At 47.6% G+C, this 13,778-nt stretch overlaps 1 protein-coding gene across 1 annotated transcript; it reads right to left on the bottom strand.

The window, feature by feature from the left end:
• Positions 1-4,677: 4,677 nt before the first annotated feature.
• Positions 4,678-5,571, bottom strand: LTR84_011987 (uncharacterized protein; the record flags this gene model as incomplete). Its single annotated transcript, XM_064855514.1, has 1 exon — positions 4,678-5,571. The coding sequence occupies one exon, from the start codon at positions 5,569-5,571 to the stop codon at positions 4,678-4,680; it is 894 nt and encodes a 297-aa protein (XP_064699842.1).
• Between the last annotated feature and the right edge of the window lie 8,207 nt (positions 5,572-13,778).

Below are 13,778 nucleotides of genomic sequence, written 5' to 3'. Positions count from 1 at the left end.
GGGCGAAAATCGACATCGCCTCACCTCAGCATATACTCACTACTCAGATTATATGACCCAGAGAGCAGCAAGAACTACAGGCATATTCAAGCGATCCTTCACTTTGAATACACACTCAAATTTAACTTGATCCCACCTTTGAGCTTGGTGCCAGCGAGGCTAAGCTTCAAAAAGCTAAGCACCACTTCAGAGCAAAGTGAGTTTTAATCGTGTGAAGTATCTTACAGAACATTACGTAAATTAAGGCGAAGGCTGTTGGCCAGCAACTGGAGGAGGATGACTGTTGGGGTATGCAAGAAATAGTTGCGTTTTGGGTAGTGCGGAGTTTGGTTTCCGCGGGCTAGTGCCATTTTGCTGCCCAAGATTTATTTGGAACACCCTGCAGCCCCTTGTCACCATGTAAATCATGATGTGCTTTGCGGATGGATATCCTCTCCTTCCGTCTACATAACCGTATTCCATGCATGCCCGCGGAAATCTTGATTTGATGCCCTTGCCGATGCCACCTGAGATAGAAACGTTACGCGCCTCTCACACCGTCCCCTCTGGAAAATGAAGAGCTGGTCGCTACGAGAACACTTAGATATCACAGCCTCCGCAATCTGTGGGAAGTTCCGACTCTCTTCATGTTGACCAAACACCGACTTTCACGAGTGGTGCAAACTCTCCATGAAACTGGTGCTTCTTGGCGTGCACAGGCCACAACGCTCCGTGAGACTTTTCGATACCGTATTCAAGAAAACCGACAATCTGCGATGGCGTGTAGGAAAGGATGCAGGGTGCAGTGGGTGGCGCACACCACGCAATGCGATCGCCGATGCACTTTTTCTTACCGAGGGTGTCACCTGACCAGGTATCCTTGGCTCAGTCCTTCCTCCTCATGTTCCTGGCCCGCGAAGGCACTTATTCGAGGGTCCGTCAGTGCGGTATACTTGATTTTCGTTGGACTTCGTGTTGTAGCTGTGAATGAAGATTGGTGCTACACTGTCTAATGGATTGTTTCATAGCTAACTACCACCCTTTTCTTTGTGCTCGCTGTAGCTCCCTCAGCTGTCCGGTATAATCCTTCAAACCATTATTGCTGTTCTTGTTGAATACGATCCCAGGGTCATGCGTCCTTCATGGTCAAGACACGCACTCCCTAGTGATTCTGTCTAGGATGAACCCATCTCAATTCTGCAATCCTCCATGATATGTTTTGCACTGCATCATCATAGTAGTCATAACATAGTCCTAAAGCTTCTGAGGAAGATCGAAATGAGACACAGTTTCGCTTCGTGACAGTTCTTGACTCGGTTCCTAAGAGGGCACTTGGTCCTGTAGAACACTAAGCATCCAACACTGTCTTAGTGATATAAACTCCCACAAGACATCTCCTTCCGTCATTCCACTGTCCGTCCTCGGGTCATCACCTAATAATTTTTAAAAACATGAACTTCTCCCTCGGTGACTTATGCTCGACCTGCGGTCGTCCGACCAGTGGCGTAAATCCGTGTCATCAGATAATGTCATGGTTGTCGTCGGATCAGCTAGAGTAGTATGACGGACTTGCTTGTTACGCCATGTTCAAGAGCAGAACGCAGAGCCCTACACAGTGTCACACCCCTTGAATTTGCCGGTCTCGATGATGGGCTTCTGTCTTCCACCAGCATACGACTTCTCTATACACCGCACCTCGTCCCCCAAACCCATTTGCTTATCAATGACGTCCCAGACAGCCAACTCAAAGCTTTCAAAACAGGTTCAACATGATCTCAAGCACTACGTCGTTGCCTTTGACCAAAGCAGGATAATCGCCAACGAGTGTGGATACAAGAGGAGACATCGCAGGGCGCGCAATCATACAGCGTGTGTCGCGAAGCTTAATTTGTGGGCTGGAAATCCAACTTAGTACCCATGGCTCCAGCCGTGTCGAATCCCATGGATGGTCTTGGAAACTGCGGGGATGTCACTATCATAATAGTTGGGGTTGGAGACCTTCGGATTGCGTTGAGGAAGAGAACGTAGGTAAGAAACACTATCCTCGGAAGACCGATCCGAAACGCCTAGAACAGTGATCAACTGGTTTAATGAGGATGTTGCCGGGATGGAACTTCCCGGCGTTTTCGCAAACGTGCCACCGTCAGTCTGGTTTAGATGAACCCTTTTCGAGCAACGTATTGCAGGAATTTCGTAGCAGGCAATACGGATCGTGGTATTGATAGATGATGGGGACACGGCTGTTGATCGACGTCAAGAAACCATTTGTCGAAAGGCCCTCATGCAGCGATGATCATAATGCCATTATCTACTTCCCGAGGTGCCATCATGGTGGTGGCGCTCGCAGATTCGTCCAAAAGACAGGCAATCAATCTTCTGGACCTAAACTGGGGCTACACATCACTCGCGCCATGTCTGTCCTCTTTGCCGAGCATGCGACGGCCACCAGTTTCAACATGGATGTCGGTGATCCGCCGACGTCAGTGTTCCGCTCGGAACTTCAGCTGCTCAATCCATTGGGGATCGCAATCTGGCCGGGCCATGATGACCTGGTCATCTAATCCGAGCAAGGGGCAGTTCTGCACAAGATTAGAATCTTGTAACACTTCGAATAAGCTGGTATCAAGCGTAGAGTCAAGTTGTCGCAAAAAGTGTCCTTTTTCGATGTCCACTCATTTAAAAGTAAATTAAATTCGGATACCGACAAGCCTCCTTCGAAACTTGTAACAGTCTACCACCGGTTTCCCAGGTCTTGGAACCATTCTGAGTTGGGGCGATGAGGAAGTCAGCTAGGCGACCACCCAAATGAGACCTCCCAGACCTTCACGTCTTGACAGCCTCGCATTTGGTGACCGCTGCGGAGATTGTGTAAAGCCGTCCTCCACTTGAGGCTCGATTCGTCGGCCCGTCGATCTTGTTAGGACGTCCATATCGGCAGTTTCCTTTAGCAATCGCTCAGAGCCTGGCCCAAGAGTCCAAGATGGAAAGTACTCTACCCTTTTGACGATAACGGGGAACAATTACAGAACTTCAGTGGCTTTACAACGGACGCACAAGGATCTCATGGGCCCATGGCGTGAAGGTGGTCTATGTCGTTCGCGAAGCGGTTTTCAATTTCTGTCGCGAAGGAGATCAAACCGCATGGGGATCGTGCTCCATTCCTGGATCACACAAGATCCTGCAGGTCTTGTATAGTCCTAGAGGATCAACACGATCCTCATGAGGAGAGATCGCGATCGCGACAGAAAATCAGGGCAACCTCGCAAACGGCCTAAGCCCCATTCACGTCCGGTCTAAGAACTCGATTAGCGTAGAGAGGTGAAGAGATCTCTTTCAACTCAAAGGAGGGAGCAGTCAACATTACCACTTGTAGATACGGATGGGTTAAACCCAAACTGACAAAAAGTGCAACAAGTGCATTTTCGCCGCCGTTCCTATAGATAGCGCCTGGGGTTGCCTCCACCGTGGTGGCCATAGTGTTTTCGATACGGATGGCGTGCCCAAATTCAGAATGACACAAGTGTCGAGACCTTTGTGGTAGACGATCGCGCTGAAATTCGAGTTCGTAAGTAAAGCTTGCTCGAATTGAGTCTGTTGCTCTGTGCTCAACGTCAGGTATCCGTAGTAGCTACAGTAAACTTGATAGGATGAAACTATATACCTTTGCTGCGACCAGTGTCGAGCCATGGTTTACAGAGACGGGTCTTGGCCACAGAATCTCCATAGATTGCGAGCCTATCATTCTTTTCGAAACAAGACAAATATTGCCGCCATCTGTGCAGATGACCAGAAGCTTGAAGAGCTTGAAGGCACAGAAGGTTTTTGCCAACACGTAACCAATTATAGAATCCCAGGCTGCGACCGTTGCCTCATTCGTAGCCATGATTATCGAAGTGTTTCCGTCAGATATTGTGCTTAGGTGACTTCGAAGTACCAGCGAGAGTCGAACAGTTGGGCTGCCTGCGTTGTTATGATCGGAACTGCGAACAGTGTCTGACCAAGGGGTTTCCTTGATAAGTGGATACGAGATGGTGAAGGTGATTAGCTGAACGAAGAGAACTTAGTTCCAGATTATCCTAAATGTAGGTAAAGGATTGTTAATAAAGTTGACTACGAATAGTCCTATCTAGTCTAAAGAGTGTGTATATATAGTGCTAGCGTCCTCAGTGTCCACGGGTGTCCTCAGTCATCCTCAGTGTGCTTGACACTGAGGAGGCTGTATTCCCCTGATGACCACTGAGGACCAACTTCTGATCACGTGACTCAGCCTCGTACGTCAGGCTGTGCTGTGTCATCTTTGTTCGGTCTCGGCACAGCTGCCTAATTCCTCCGGTCATAAGTAGGCCGCATGTGCTGTTTGTAACATGCGTCTCTGCTCGAAGAAAGCTTTGCCAACAGAAACACAGCTGACGACGTATGGGTAAAGGAATTTTACAACTACGCTCAAGTCGCTCTCGATTCTATACCCTGCCTACAGCGTCTTTAACTCTAAGAGCTCGCCGATTGATGCCTAATTTGCAGAAGCTGTTTTTCAGAGTAAAGTCATGAAGGTTGATCACTTTGCTGGCAATGACATACAGGGGTTCAAACAGCCGATAACAAATAGGGAATCAGAGACCTTCAGTTCATCCATCTTGCTTCCTCACAGGCAAGCATAGCTCACCTGCTCCCCAAGATTTGTGTTTCTCTTCGTCGCTCTCAGTCAAAGAAAGCCACCGCCCCACCCAACAACAACCACTCGTTCCAGCGTTGTGAATACCCCTTCTTGACCCTGGCGAACAACGCTTCGGGCTTTTTCGCGGCTTCAATCGAATCATCCTTCTTGATTTCATCGCCCCAACGTGCAAAATCGAGGATATACCTCCTGGTGGCCTCGACGAGATAGGCTCCATCGCTTTGAGTGGCTCGCTTGTGGCTGGGGACAACGACGTTAGGTTTGAGACTGTCAATGAGATCAAGCGCGTCGAGCCAACGCTGCCTCTTCTCGGGGGTATTTGCCTCGCGAAGGTGTTGATGACAGTCCCCGTACACAACATCACCGCCGACGACGAGCTTGATGCATGGGACGTGTAAGAATGACGATTGCTCGCAGTCAGAGCTTACGTCGTAGGCCTTGAGGACCTCGCCGTCGATGAAGAATTCATTAGAAGACGGCAGTGCCGTCGGTAGCCGTTTTTCTACCGGGAGTTGCCCGTTGGGGAACAGTTTGCCCCAGACGCCCTCATGTACTTCGGGTGAGTACACAACCTTGATGCCCTCTAAAACTGTCGCTGTCGTCAGAATTTCGACATTTGGAAACCGTTTCTGGATGACTGGGGCGCCGAAGAAGTGGTCGCCGTGAGCGTGCGTCACGTAGATGAATTTCAGGGTTTTTCCGGGATACAATGAGAGTATCGACTCGATCCAATCAGCTACCTTTTCTGATTGATCTGTAGTAAGAGGTGGATCGACAAGCACAGCCGAGGTAGGCCCATGAATCAATGTGCTGGTGATGGGTTGCCACCATTGCCTTTCTGGTTCAAGCAGGCCCGTTGCGGTCTTGACAGGCGGACAAACATAGGCGTCAGCCTGAATAGAGAGGGGAGCAGACATATCGCTGGTCTGGTTCGAATAGGTAAGCTTATGATAAGGATATTTTACTTGGACAAGTGAGAGCTTGATCTCGCATTATAAGAATTCGAGACCAATACGCTATGCTTCGCATCGCGCTGTGATGGATCCCGAACTTGAATGTTCACTTAATACGTATTCGAAATTTCAACTGCGCTGATGACAAAGCGGTCCTGTTTTTGCAATAGCGGCGACAGATTTCTTTGGCATTTATAGCTTCTAGCCTTTCTAGGGTGCGCGCTTTCCCCTGTCGAGGACTCCTTTTTCTTGCCAAGCCAATCGCAAGGTGTACACAATCGATCTCTGCTTGCATTCTAGAAAATCTAATTTTCTACTTGGAACAATAATAGGCCTAGTAGTTTGTCTACCTCTTTGATCTTTTTGCCTGCTCCCTCTCTGCTATGGTTGTATATCCAAGAACATTTGCAGAATCAAGAAGTCGATCATCAATGTCTAGATCTTTCTGTGGGATCAAGATGATTGTGTAAGCAGAGCTGGGAGCTCTTACGAACGCGGATTCCCCGACGGAGGTGGCCACGTTTAACACGGCTCACCGGCCGCACTTCACCAACGCGGAGGTGAGAGAGGCGAACGTTGAGAAGCTTACGAGTGTAAACCAGCCCGTTGAGACGGTTCTAGCCAGCATAAGGGCCGGAATGCGACCAACAGGCAATTGAAGAGGAGGCTGATAATCTCCACCCGGAGCTCTCGCTCTGTCTCCAGGCCCGGGTGATGGCAACTACTAATCTCTGGACGGATTGGGGTTTGTGAACGGATCTATGGGTTGTGTTCGAGATATTGCCTGGAACGAGGGCCGGGACTTTTCACCAGTCCCATTTTACTGATCAACTTTGGCACTTATACAGGCTCGAACTTCCCCTAATGCAGCCCTGAAGTAGTCCCTGCATTCCCAACGACTCGACATTTCGACTCTAAGGGGGGTGGCGTACTATCATACCCAACTCCCTTTATGGTTATCCTATGAAGTTACGGTCCATAAAGCCAAAGGATAACCCTACCTAAGGTTGTTCTAGACCTCAGTCAAACAGAACACTGCATTGGCCTGTCGTATGTGGCTGTATCACGGGTGAAGTCCATAGACGGGTCATTATTTGAGAGGCCCTGTAATTTTGACCACAAGTTGGCTACAGCTGTATCCTGGCTTGCCACCGAGAAAAAACAAATTTTGTAGGATAGCGACAATAAAAAGCATATCACCACAGGAGACCGAGCGAACGGCGCCATCCCTGTGACGGGCGAAAGTTGAGAGATCACCGCATAATAACATATTCAGCCGCCGAAAGGCTGCGATTATAGGAAGGAATAGAAGTTATGATTTTAGGGGATAACGAGGTCGCCGAGTTCTGTGATAGGGCTCGCCCGACTGTCATGAGGTTGAACGGGAGGTTCATGGAATCATGCCGCACGCCTCGAAACGATAGAGAAGCTTCTAGGATGTCACTTCAGTGCATAAATGCTCCTGAACTCTGAAGTAATGGGAAATCTTCAATCGTTACTCTGTCTGAGAACCCGGGTAGATGATGCGTCGCACAAAGTACGAGCTAGGCCGAGGTTGCGATATGTTAGACTCCTTCGCCATACTTGCCTCCCTGTCAACTACATCAACCGCAAAACTTGTCCCCTGATAAATATGTTAGTCGTAGACGTGCACAGAATACTTTGTACATGTGACCAAAGTGTACGAAATTCTGTGCACGGACTGGTCTTTACTGTAATCTGGACCAGTCCAGAGCCTGAAGGGATAGTCTCCTTCCACGCAAGAGGCTTATGATTATTAAAGATAGTAATTTCATGACGATATTGAACACCTATCTTCGTTCTTTAGCCAATTCGCAAAAATACTCTTCGTCACAACTAACGGGCTAACCACTCAATCCTTCTTCATGGTGCACGTTCATCCTCAAAATGGAGACGACGTATTCTTCAAGTGGAGAGTTTGGTACAAAAACAATAGAATAAGCTGTATTAAGGGGTGGGAGCACGGAAACGTCAGAAATTCATATGCTAGCTTTGACAGCGGCAAGGAACATGTTATCTTTAACGAGAACATAAGTATATGAATAGCAATTTAGGAACTTTATTCTCTGACTTTCAGGCAGGGTGGGCCAACTATCTTTCGACGATATCAACTAGAGAGACAAGAAGATTTGCGGCAAATTGTGAAGTCCTTGAGCTAGTGCTACTTTTCATCGCTCGAAGAGAGCAGTGCGAGGAATATGACGGATAGAGAACCAGACACCTTGGAGATGTATGTCTAGCAAACAGTCAGATGTACTAGGTAATCCTGTGCGGCTCCGAACTACATCATCTGTGTCTTCGTCCACTTTGATTGGTGATCAGCCGTTAGCGGAAAGCGCACATCCAATGTTTGTTTGAGCTTTCGGAGGATTGAACTATTACAGGGTTCAGGCTAAGATGTAAGGTGGGGGCATGAGAGTTCACGATCTTCAAGAGTGCTTGTAGTTAATTAATCAAATCGCAAAACAGAGCCATGGCTCGGACGGTAAATGATCTCGTAAGATCTGAAATATTGTCGCGGAAATGGCTGCTAGTCTAAGGATGTCCGCCAGTTGCAGATATACCGTATGAGTCAAACCTTCGTCTATTGTGTTGACTACCAACAACTAGGCTTGCTCTTGGTTAACGTTTCTCTCCCATTCCGGACTTGGTTAACTAGGTCTTTATCGTTACGTCCGAGTTTGCTTTCATGCCTTGCTAACTTCGTCAGTGAAATTAAAGGATGAACCGATGATAAATGATCCACGACCCATAAGTCTGCGCTCGAGTGTGCAGTATGACGGAGATACGGTGCAAGATGTATGTTGGACTACCTAAAATTTGAATCGAAGAGACACCATTTGCGCCGCGTGTTGAATTTCCTCTTCTCACTCAAGAGGAGATATGGTTAATGGGTTCTTCGACCTGACGCTCTAACGTTTATGAACACTCTACCATGTTCTGCAACTCAAGTCTCGCGTTGGTCGGTTGACCTCTTTCTCCCCCATCACTGATCCAGATGCAAAACAAGCTGAGACACGTTATGACGAATCAACAAACTCAGTAACTTTACTGGAGCCCCGTCTCATTATGGCCTTTAATTCAACGATACTGAAGAAAAGACAGTTAGTACAGCTACTACTGTGAACTATTGTCTAGTTTCGATGCTATGCATTCCGGGTCTCTTGTGGGAGCGGTAGCTTTTGCGCTTCAAGTACATCCTTTTAGGGCACTAGGACAGTACTCACAAGACCAGTGCCGAATAAGGGGGAACATATCCCGGAAGACCACTAACCATAGTGCACATTAGTATAATCGATTCGTTCGAAATGGTCGGATCAAACTGAATACTTGGAAATGATCCTTCTCAACAGTATAGGTCAGACTTGATTGTGCAACAAAACTTCAGTATAGGCCGGCTGCCGGCTGTAATGGCAGATTACCGCAGCATTAAATTGAGATTCTGCTCAAACCTACCTAACACCATAGGCCATGTCTCTGTGCTTAACGGGTTACCATCGCAATGCCTGGAATGATGCGCCAAATACTTACTGAGGAATGTACAACACTGCTCGTTCTCCTAACGACATCTGGAGGATTGCCTCGTCCCAACCTGCCATATTTCCGTCAGATTGGAGCTTTACACAGTGAAGAAAAGGGCCTGCGGGAGGACCTGAAATAACTTCGCCGACACCAATACTCGCCTTGAAATCAACGCGATCGTCGGTACTGTCAAATCTTGATACCATTAGACCTCGTCGAATATAGTCCCGACCGTATCAGTAAGACTCAAACTCACTCTCTACCCCTGTGGAACACATCCTTGCTCCCTGCCTCGTAGATCCAACCTGTGAACCCCACCGTAACCTCATCTCCTTTGTCTGGATACTCAAATACAGGTCCCTTCCTCAGAACAATCTTCTTGAGTGATGTGGGAAATGCCATTATAAGCTGTTTCGTGTCAAACGTTGGGAAAATCACGAAATATGAAGACAAATCGTGTCCTTGAAATATATTAGTTGTAGTGCCACACCCGATGCTGGTTTCCCTGCGTTTAGCAGCAATGGTAAATGAATAACAATGCTGGCATGAGTTTAGCCTACACCCCAACCGTAGATCAGTCAACGGATCCGTGCCACTATCGCGTTGGAAACCCAAAGCAAGAACTACTTTTAGCATTGACATGGGTGACTATTCGGAAGCCCAAGAATAAATGCCTTTGGGTATACAAATGAAATCCAAAAAATGGATTTAGGCATGCATCACATCGCCGATCCTCGATTCCGAGGACACGCTGAAACTAGGTTAGTGTGGAGTGCGAGTCCTACCTTCCCTAATCATGGCAGGATCTGTTCATTGGACAGTTGCCAGCCTTTAGCGTTGTGTCATCCGAATGCGTCACCCCGCAAGACATAATCGATTACCTCGTTGGGCAGGCGTGGACAGGGTGTCCTCGGATATTTACTAGCATAACACAGGCGATACGTGATCCGAGAACCAGTTAAGCTAACATCTTGCAGCGTTTAAAGCTGTTCCATTCCGCGGAAGGGAGTGGAGCGCTACGCAGTGCCGAATGGGTGGCTACGCCCAAGATTGGTCGGCGAAATGCGCTCGGCCGATTTCGTCACGCAAAACAGCATTTGCATTTAATTTCACATCATCTGTGCTGCTCAACGCCTGATAAATTTACAGCAAGGTCGCGGTGAATACCGAAACCTTTAGTGGAACCTTTCGCCTTGTGGAATCTGTGGCTGAAGAAAATCAAACCACATGTCCGTGAAAACTTCACCTACTTCCTCAAACTCAAACTGATCTATCAGGACAGCGGTATGTAGGAAGGTCTTCAAGTCTATTTCGCGCGGCACTCATCTTGTCAGCCCAGGTATTATGTTTAGCAAGATTTGCATTCCATCATAGGCGTCCTCTCCGGGACGAATAAACAACAGATCTTTATCGCCCGAGGAACGACGGTTAGATATGCTATTCCACATATCCAGCAACACCTTGGATGTGAGAGCTAAGTGCTTTTAGAAGACTCTTGTATCAACACCCGTTGGCGAGTTATCCTGGTCGAAGGCAACAACGTAGTTCTTAGGACGTCATTGATAAGCAAATGGGTTTATGCGGCGAGGTACGGTATACAGAGAAGTCGTATACTAGACGAAGGCAAAAGCCCATCGTCAAGACCGACAAATTCAAAGGGTATGACACTGTGTGAGTATCCGTTTGATCATATAATGTCATAGTTGTCGTCGAATCAGCTAGAGTAGTATGATCGACTTGTTTGTTACGGCATGTTGCAGAGCAGAATGCAGAGCCATTGCTCTGATGGTCGCAGGTCGAGCAGAAGTCGCCGAGGGAGAAGTCCATGTTGTTTAAATTAGGTGAGGACCCGGGGACGGATAGGGGAAGGACGGAAGGAGAGTACTTGTGGGAGTTTATACTACTAAGATAAGATTGGGTGCTCAGCGTTCTACAAGACCAAATGTCCGACTTCTAATGCGAGATATCTTCATCAGAAGCTTTAGGCCAATGCTGTGATCATGAGGAAGCAACGCACAACATATCACAACGAATCGCAGAATCGAGATGGGTTCATGCTAGACAGAATCCCCAGTGGATGTATGTCTTGGCCATGCAGGATGTATGATCCTGGGATCGTATTCAACGAGAATAGAAATGATGGTTTGAGGAATCACACTGGACAGGCGAGGGGGCAACAGCGGGCATAAGGGTGGTAGGTTGTAGCACGAATCTTCATCACAGCCACAACACGAAGTCGAACGAAAATCGACTAACATAACTGAAATGCACCCATTAATAAGTGCACCCATTGGTAAGTGCGTCCGCGCGCAAGGAATATGAGAGGAGAGGTCTGTGCCAAAGAAGTGACCGAGCTAAGATAGCTGGTCAGGTGACAAAATTGCATCGGCGATCGAATTGTGGGCTATACGCCACTCACTGCACCTGCACCCTTTCGTACACGCCATCGCCGATTGGCACATTTCACTCAAATCTTTGACTACGGTACCGGAAAGATTGTAAGCTATCTGTCGGGAACACCATTGGTAGAGGTCCTGGTGGTGACAAAACAATTACGAGCGGACTCGCCAAGCTAAAGTGCATGTTATGCGGGCTCCTGAGCTACTACTGAGCTACTACGGCGAGGAGTCTAGCAACACTTGATCTCACGAATCTTGGATTATCGACAGGTTGACATGGGTGAAACCTCCTTTCTGCGTGTGTCTCAGCCATGATTTTGAGAATAAAATATGACCTCAACCTGGTTGCTCCAACCTGTACTCTACTAACCCTAATCCACACTCCTCAAGTGTACCAAATCCAGCCCTGATGTCTCTTTCAAAACCACGCATCCAACTTGAATTTGGGATATCAAGCTTTTCCAAATCCAAAGCCTGCAAAGCATTTAGGCTGTGGAACTTTCACCTCCTGCCTGTGATTGTTCAAAGACTCAGAGACATGAACTAAGCTGAACTTGTCAAGATGCACGGCGTGCGATGTTCTCGTTGCATGAAGAAAACCGAAGAGCCGTGGGAAATTCCACATTGAAAAATGGTCTAACCGAGCATAAAGCGCGAGGAGACAGAGGGGTTTGATTACATATTGATTCGGCAATTTTTTTAGTTGGCGCCTAAGTGCTAACTTCTGGGGCCAATCGTCTACTAGTAATACTTCAGAGGTATTCTCATCTCAGGTGTTGAAGCATGGCTTCACTCATGTTAAGCTAATTAAATTTGGTGGTACATATAAGGACCTGGGACATTTCCATTCCCATTCATTTCTGGATGATTGACCATTCTTTCTAGTTGACACTGTCCATATCGTCATGGATGTTGACAAGATCAAACCCTTCCATGACACTCGCGTACCTCTGCGCACCGACTTCCTCAATGGACTGACCTACCCCTACCTCTATTCCCAACCCACGCTCTTGGTAGTTCGGCAAGGCTCTGTCGAAAAAAGTTCAGTGGTACTCCCGTTGACGGCTTCGTTTTCCGTTCACGAAACGAGCTCTCACCGTTTCAGCGTAATTTTACCTGTTGATGATAATGCAGTACTGCGTAATACCGTCTCGCAAGAGGATTATGAGGTGCGCAAGTGGACAAGATCTTCATGATCGCCTCAAGACTCTGGTGCTGGGGAGAAATTCTCCTGATGAGCTTGAGCTTGTAACGTAGGGAGATGCTCGGTATCTTGAGACTCAAAATCAGCACAAGACCAGCATGATATAAAAAGGTCCTGGAATTGGTTAGAACTATTCTATGCCTTGATATTATGGAGATTCTCACATAATGCACCAGTCTGGCTTGCCCAGGAAGCCGCGGTCCAACATCGTTGACGCTACATGACCCATCTGGGTGCAAGCATTGACGCTGCCGAGTCCGGGTTATTCAGTGAGACTATCCTGCAGGACAATTAATCATACCATGTTTGAGAAAATAGTCTTTGTTGAGGTGGGTTCGATCCCGCCGCCGAAGATAAGGACGCAAAGAATTCAGCCTGACTTAGTGTCATTACTGACGTGAAGTAGAATATCTCCAGATAAAGCTTAAGCGGTCAGCTCTCACTTCAACATGCATCCTAGATTTGCGCTTACGCAGCCTGCCTCATTAGCTTGTAAAGAGTATGAACCGTCAGTATTTGCGAAGCATTGTAGATTTTGTGGCAACTTTGACGCCCATAATTCAAGTGTACTGAGGAACGACTCTTTATCATCAGCATGTGCTTGACCCTGGGAGCGACACGCCTGAAAGCGGCTCATCAATACGCTCAGCTTGGTCATGTTGACCTCGATGCTGTTGTCTGGAAGCGTAAGATCTTGAGTAGCCATCTGGTAGAGAGTCAGATAAATGGTCCACTGCAGCCTCACAGGGTAGTTCCTACCTTCACAAAAGAGTCCTGCGTAGTGCTCTGACTGATTTGAGGAGGTTTCCCGAGTGTAATGGACAGCCATCTTAAAATTAGATTAGTCAAGACCACTTACCGACTCGATGCTTGAGGAACATACGCATCTAGAGAGATCATAGCACGCCAAACCCCTCTCCACCGCTCGTACTCTTCTCGCGAAAGGCTTTCGCGGTTGTCCCATTCGCGATCCAAGTTATGCACTTGAGCAAGCCGAATCGCGGTACCGAGAGTAAGCCAACATG

Source organism: Exophiala bonariae (genome assembly GCF_035927105.1).
Source record: "Exophiala bonariae strain CCFEE 5792 chromosome Unknown scaffold_65, whole genome shotgun sequence".
Classification (NCBI taxonomy): domain Eukaryota; kingdom Fungi; phylum Ascomycota; class Eurotiomycetes; order Chaetothyriales; family Herpotrichiellaceae; genus Exophiala; species Exophiala bonariae.
This window is presented reverse-complemented; position numbering and strand designations above follow the sequence as displayed.